Raw genomic sequence first — 7,183 nt, 5'->3', positions numbered from 1 at the left:
AAGACCTGCAACGACGAGCTGGGAATCTCGCTAAACCTGAGCTGGTGCTGCAATCCATGTTACTGGAGCTCATATTCCAGCTCTCGGCACCATTGCATTTATCTTCAAAATGGTGAGCACTCTGGACTCTGAATCCAGCGATCCAAGTTCAAATCTTGGTGGAACCTCAATTCTTGTTGTTCCAGCTGTTGGAAATATTGGAAAAAGAAGTGAAAGACATCTGGAAGTCAATCGCTGCAGCTGGGCAGTTTTGTTGCCTTTGTCAATGATGCTTGATCTTCAAATCTAGATGTCAAATCATGTGCTCAGCCTGCAATTTCCCTGCAATTTCCTGTTCCAAATCAGCGGGGGGAGAAATCTGTTTGTTGTCTAATGCTGTGCTTGCCTGCACAATGGTGTTTGCTGATATTTTCTTTGCAATATACATTCAGAAGGATTAATAATAGCGATTCAAAGCAAAGCTTTTTGAAATGCAGGCATTGCAAGTTCTTGCACTCGAAAAAGTTTGCATTTTCTTTTCATGCCAAGCTTTCTGCATCAATGCCTTGCAATGTCGATACACCTTTTACCTGGCTAGACTGAAATACAAGCTGCGATGAGCAGTGTGACATAGAGGCAGCTACTTAAGAACCTGTAGCCTTGACTGCAACTGAGTGAATTGCTCAGCATCGATACTTAGCAGAGGGAAAAGTGAGGAAGCTGAAGTTCTGGATGAGAAAAGGCTGAGCCAAAGTGTAATGTTTGAGATGATTTTGATGTTTCAAATCTTTTGACATTGAAACATAGAAAATAGGTGCAGGAGTAGGCCATTCGGCCCTTCGAGCCTGCACCACCATTCGATATGATCATGGCTGATCAGGTTCACAACTCTCTGAGTGAAGACGTTTCTCCTCAGCTCGGTCCTAAATGGCTTCCCCCTTATCCTTAGACTGTGACCTCTGGTTCTGGACTTCCCCAACATCGGGAACATTCTTCCTGCATCTAACCTGTCCAATCCCGTCAGAATTTTATATGTTTCTGGGAGATCCCCTCTCATTCTTGTAAATTCCATTGAATATAAGCCTAGTCGATCAAGTCTTTCTTCATATGTCACTCCTGTCATCCCGGGAATCAGTCTGGGGAACCTTCGCTGCATTTCCTCAATAGCAAGAATGTCCTTCCTCAGATTAGGAGAACAAAACTGTACACAATATTCCAGGTGTGGCCTCACCAAGGCCCTGTACAACTGCAGTAAGACCTCCCTGTCGGTTCCATGGTGTAATGGTGAGCACTCTGAACTTTGAACCCAGCGATCTGAGTTCAAATTTTGGTGGAACCTGTTTTGTGTCTATCATTTACCCTCTGCTTACTATGTTCATGGAGACAGATTTTGAACTTAGACTATGATATTTCAAATCCCGCCAGATGCCTGCAGATGCTCCTGCAAGCCATGTTACTGGAGTTCTTCATCCTGCACTTTGCACGGTGCCATTTTTATTCTTGGCTGAGATAGTTCATACTTTAAAACAATGCATGTCCTTGCATCAGACGACAAGTCCCACTGAACTGGAGTCAGAAAATATTCTATAGAAATATAAAAACTTGTTCCGTGGCCGTGTCGGTTACGGCACTTCACGGGCATATGCAAGTACTTTTAATTGCGAAGATCCTTTCTGCCTCTACCACCCTTTCAGGCAGTGAGTTCCAAATCCCCAGCACCCTCTGGGTGAAGCACAGGTCGAGACAACTCCCCGCTAATCCTGATATCAAATTGCTTTAAAGCACTGCTTCGCATGCTGCATATTTGAAGTTCAAACAGAAAATGCTGTAAATATTCAGCAAGTCAGGCATTTGGTGAGAAACAGATTTAATATATCAGGTCGATGCCCTTTCGTAAGAATTCAGTTTCTCTCTCCACAGCTGCGACCTGACTTGCTGAGTACCTGCAGAATTTTCATAGAATCTTCATAGAATCATAGAACCAGAGAAATTTCCAGCACGGATGGAGACCTTTCCGGCCCATTGTGTCCATACCGACCAACAAGAGGCTATCCAGCCTAATCCCAGTCTCCAGCTCTCGGTCCGTATCCCTGTAGGTCGCAGCACTTCAAGTGCACAACCAAATACTTTTTAAATGTGGTGAGGGTTTCTGCCTCTACCACGCTTTTGACCCCTCTGCTAAGGGATACAGGCCCTTTTCTATCCATTCTATCCAGGCCCCTCATAACTGTATACAACTCAATAAGATCTCCCCCCAGCCTCCTCTGTTCCAATGAAAATCAATGCGAACTATCTAATCTGTCCTCACAGCTTAGGTTCTCCACTCCTGGCAACATCCTCATGAATGTACATTCTCCAGTGAAATCACATCCTTCGGGTCACGTGAATTTACCTGATGGGGACCTTCCTTTGTGAATTTGCTCTTTGATGCTATGTAATAGAGTGCAGAGTACTCTGAGGTTTGTGGGGCTGCACGATCTTACAGTAATAGTTCACATTCCGCTCGGATGCCAGCAGCACAATCCGTAGGCACGCTTCCAGCAGCTGGCACAACAAGAATTCAGGTTCCACCGAGATTTGAACTCGGATTGCTGGATTCAAATTCCAGAGTACTCACCATTAGTTGCGGTGCTGAGCGCACAATCCAGGCCTATGTATTTACAGAAAGTTCCTCACTTTCAGAGTCTGTGCCATAACATTGCTGGCAATGCTACGAATGTAATTAGAAATTCCAGCAAGTTAGTTCTCAAGTGACTTCAGTTGTGTTTATTTGAGTAACTTAACAATGAGTGTAAATGGAGTTCGGACAATTTTTTTCAACTCCTCTCTGAATTTAGCCTGAGTTACTACATAAATGCAGGTGTTGGTACAGGAGCTGGTAAGCTGACACATATACGCCACCTGTTGTAGTATATATCCAGGATCAGATGGATCTTTGTAATAATAAGTATTTAAGATTCTATATCTCAAGAAGTTAATGACATAGGGCATCCATAACATAATGAAGCTGCCTGATATGGTGAAGAGTAAAATCATGGATTTTCTTCGGTTCTCCATTTCTGAATCTACCTGAGCCTCGCCTTGATTGGACAACAATCCCCTGCGAACTCTATTGGCCACTAAAATGTGCCTTACGGTCAGACCATTAAAGAGAAAAATAAAGAAAAAGGGCAAAAATGGGCTGAGGATTCGGTGGAACCAATCATACCCAATCCAGGCTGGTAACGTGTAAAACTCGAGCTTTGATTGGCAGAACCATGGTACATTGTCAATGATATAGACAGGTTCAAATGAAAATAACCAGGGAATGTTCTTCAAGCACAACAGTAGACACACTGCTGCAATCACTGAAGATGCCGTTTTCATAATGCAATATACCGCTTTCAGTTTCTGGTAACAAATGGCAATGAGCCGATCAAAGGTGAAGGCGACGGTTAACCAGACAGAATTGTCCCTCGCCACACAGACCAGGAAAATGATGCAACTGCATACAGGGGTGATGTACAGGGAAGAGTTTGGGAAGTAATAGTAAATAATGCGATTCAATATCACTTCTGTAATAAGCACCATCAGATCCGCCACTGCCATGGCCAGCAAGTAGAGAGTGATACACCTGGATAGCCCGCACTTCCTCCGGGATAGAATCCAAATTGCCACCAGGTTCACTGTGAGAAACAAGAAAAAACAGTCAACAAACTCGCAAACTCCATTACACATTCGCCTTGGCAAGTCATCCTTTGCTTCTTACAATTATCTCCACTCTCCCCTTCCATGTCACTCAGTTCACACCCTCTAATGAGACAAAAGGAGCTGTTTTCCAGGATTGCCTTGAGAAGAATAACTTTCCTGGAGTATGACAATTTTTTGGATCAAAAGGGGCCAGATTTGATGTCCTTTAAATGCACCAAACAGACACAAACCGCGAGTTATGGAAATTAGGTGAGAAGTGATTCTTCCTGCCGTTCGTCCATTCCTGCATCGACCCAGATTTGCGCTGGTCTGTTGGCCGAGCCTTGGAAAATCCCACCAGCAGGCCGGTCATTCATTACTTAAATAAAGAGAAGTTGGCTTCATTGAGGCATCAACACCATTTCAGCCAGTGTCTGCTTCCCCGTGAATTCTGATGCCCCAACACGTAGGTTTAACAGGGTGAAGTAGATGATGTCAAATAATTTGGAATAAAAAGCTGGTACCAGTAAAAGTTGCGGGTAATATATTAGCTTGAATAGAGGATTGGCTAACTAACAGAAAGCAGAGAATCTGGATGAATTGGTCATTTTTCAGTTGGCTAACTGAAACCATTGGGTGCCACAGGGATCAGTGCTGGGGCCTGAACTATTTGCTATGACTTGGATGAAGGTACTGTAGCCAATTTTGCTGATGATACAAAGGTAGATGGGAAAGCAAGTTTTGACGAGGACACAAAGGGATCTAGATAGGTTAAGTGAATGTGCATAAAATGGGCAGATGGAGTATAATGTGGGAAAATGTGATGTTGGTAGAAAGAATATAAAACAGATTATTATTTAAATGGAGAGAGACTACAGAATGCTGCAGTACAGAGAGATCTGGGGTCCTTGCACATGAAATACAAAAACATTAGCATGCAGGTTCAGAAGGTAATTAGGAAGGCAAATGGAATGATGGCCTTTCTTGCAAGGGGAAGGAGTAGGGAAGTCTTGCAAAAACTGTTGGTGAGGCCACATCTGGAGTACTGCGTACAGTTTTGGTCTCTTTATTTGAGGATGGATATACTTGCATTGGAAGCAGGTCAGAGAAAGTTCACAAGGTTGATTCCTGCATTGAAGGAATGCCTTTTGAAGAAAGTTTGAGCAGGTTGGATCTGTACTCTTTGGAGTTTAGAAGAATGAGTGGTGATCTTATTGAAACATATAAGATTCTGAGTGGGCTCGACAGGGTAGATGCAAAGAGGATGGTTCCCCATGTGGGGGAATCTAGAACTAGGGAGCATAGTTTCAGAATAAGGGGTTGCCCATTTAAAACGGAGATGAGGAAGAATTTTTTCTCTTAGAGGGTCATGTATCTTTGGAATTCTCTGCTCCAGAGAGCTGCAGAAGGCGTGTTGTTGAATATATTTAAGATGGAGATAGACAGATTTCTGTACGTTAAGGGAGTGAAGGTTAAGAGAATAGGGCAGGGAAGTAGAGGCTTATCAGGCATGATCTTATTGAATGGCGGAGCAGGCTCAAGGGGCCGGACGGCCTAATCCTGCTCCTATTTCCCTATTCTCTTATTTCTTATGTTCTTATATAGATTGTGACTAGCTGGGCCCAAGCACTGATCCTTGCGGTACCACACTAGTTACAGAATGCCAACACGTTTATTCCTATTCTCTGTTTTCGGTTCATGAACTAATCCTCAATCCATGCTAGTATATTACCCCCAATCCCATGAGCCATAAATTTGATCAATAGCCTCTTGTGTGGCACCTTATAGAATGCCTTCTGAAAATCCAAATACACCACATCCACTGGTTGCCCCTTATCTATTCTGCTAGTTTCAACGTCAAAAAACAGATTTTTCAACAATGATTTTACTTTCATAAATCCGTGTTGACTCTGCCTAATCCGATCATCTAAGTGGCCTGTTACCAAAACCTTAATAATTGATTCTCCAATTTTCCCTGCTACTGATGTCAGGCTAACTGGTCTGTAGTTCCCCGTTTTCTCGTTACCTTCTTTCTTAAATTATGTACCTTCCAATCTGCCTGAACCATTCTAGATTCTATGGAATTTTGAAATATGTCAACCAATGCATCCACTATCTCTGTAGTCACCTGTTTCGAAGCCCTAGCATCAGGTCCAGGGGATTTATCAGCTTTCAGTCCCATTCATTTCTCCAGTACTATTTTTTTACTAATAATAATTTCTTTCCGTTCCTCATTCTCGCTAAACCCTTGGTTCTCCACCATATGCAGGAGTTTCTTTGCGTCTTCTTCCGTGAAGACAGACACAGTGTATTTGTTTAATTTATCTGCCATTTCCTTATTCCCCATTATAATTTCTCCTGTCTCAGCCTGTAAGGGACCCACAGTTATTTTCCTTAATCACTTCCTTTTTAAATACCTATAGAAGCTTTTACATCCTGTTTGTGTGTCTGTCACTAGTTTACTCTCATTCTATTTTCGCTATAATTGGCAGACCAATTGAACAAATACTTTGGTCTGTCTTCACTAAATAAGATACAAATAACCTCCAGAAAATAATAGGGGACCGAGGGTCTGACGAGGAGGAGAAACTGAGGGAAATCCTTATTAGTCAGGAAATTGTGTTAGGGAAATTGATGGGATTGAAGGCCGATAAATCCCCAAGGCCTGGTAGTCAGCATCCCAGAGTACTTAAGGAAGTGGCCCTTGAAATAGTAGATGCACTGGCAGTCATTTTCCAACATTCCATGGACTCTGGATCAGTACCTATGGATTCGAGGGTAGCTAATGTAACCCCACTTTTTAAAAAAGGAGGGAGAAAGAAAACGGAATTATAGACCGGTTAGCTAAACATCGGTATTGGGGAAAATGTTGGAATCAATTATTAAAGATGTAATAGCAGTGAATTTGGAAAGCAGTGACAGGATAGGTCCAAGTCAGCATGGATTTATGAAAGGGAAATCATGCTTGACAAATCTAGAATTTTCTGAGGATGTAACTAGTAGAGTGGACAAGGGAGAACCAGTGGATGTGGTGTATTTGGACTTTCAAAAGGCTTTTGACAATATCCCACACAAGAGATTAGTGTGCAAAATTAAAGCACATGGTATTGGGGGTAATGTACTGACGTGGATAGAGAACTGGTTGGCAAACAGGAAGAAATAAATGGGTCCTTTTCAGAATGGCAGGCAGTGACTAGTGGGGTACCGCAAGTTTCAGTGCTGGGACCCCAGCTATTTACAAGATACGTTAATGATTTAGATGAAGGAATTGAATGTAATATCTCCAAGTTTGCAGATGATACTAAGCTGGGTGGCACTGTGAGGGGTAAGGGGGATGCGAAGAGGCTGCAGGATGAATTGGATAGGTTAGGTGAGTAGGCAAATGCATGGCAGATGCAGTATAATGTGGATAAGTGTGAGGTTATCCACTTTGGTGGCAAAAACAGGAAGGCAGATTATTCTCTGAATGGTGACAGATTAGTAAAAGGGGAGGTGCAACGAGACCTGGGTGTCATGGTATATCAGTCATTTAAAG

At 42.7% G+C, this 7,183-nt stretch overlaps 1 protein-coding gene across 1 annotated transcript; it reads right to left on the bottom strand.

The window, feature by feature from the left end:
• Positions 1-2,745: 2,745 nt before the first annotated feature.
• LOC139242578 (thyrotropin-releasing hormone receptor-like) lies at positions 2,746-5,980 on the bottom strand. Its single transcript, XM_070870427.1, has 2 exons — positions 5,857-5,980; positions 2,746-3,644 (listed from the first exon to the last, which is right to left on the bottom strand). Exons 1-2 carry the CDS (start codon positions 5,978-5,980, stop codon positions 2,746-2,748), a joined length of 1,023 nt encoding a protein of 340 aa, XP_070726528.1.
• Between the last annotated feature and the right edge of the window lie 1,203 nt (positions 5,981-7,183).

This window comes from Pristiophorus japonicus, unplaced genomic scaffold (assembly GCF_044704955.1).
Source record: "Pristiophorus japonicus isolate sPriJap1 unplaced genomic scaffold, sPriJap1.hap1 HAP1_SCAFFOLD_138, whole genome shotgun sequence".
In the NCBI taxonomy this organism is placed as follows: domain Eukaryota; kingdom Metazoa; phylum Chordata; class Chondrichthyes; family Pristiophoridae; genus Pristiophorus; species Pristiophorus japonicus.
Note: the sequence above shows the minus strand (reverse complement) of the source record. Positions and strands in the feature narration are given on the sequence as shown.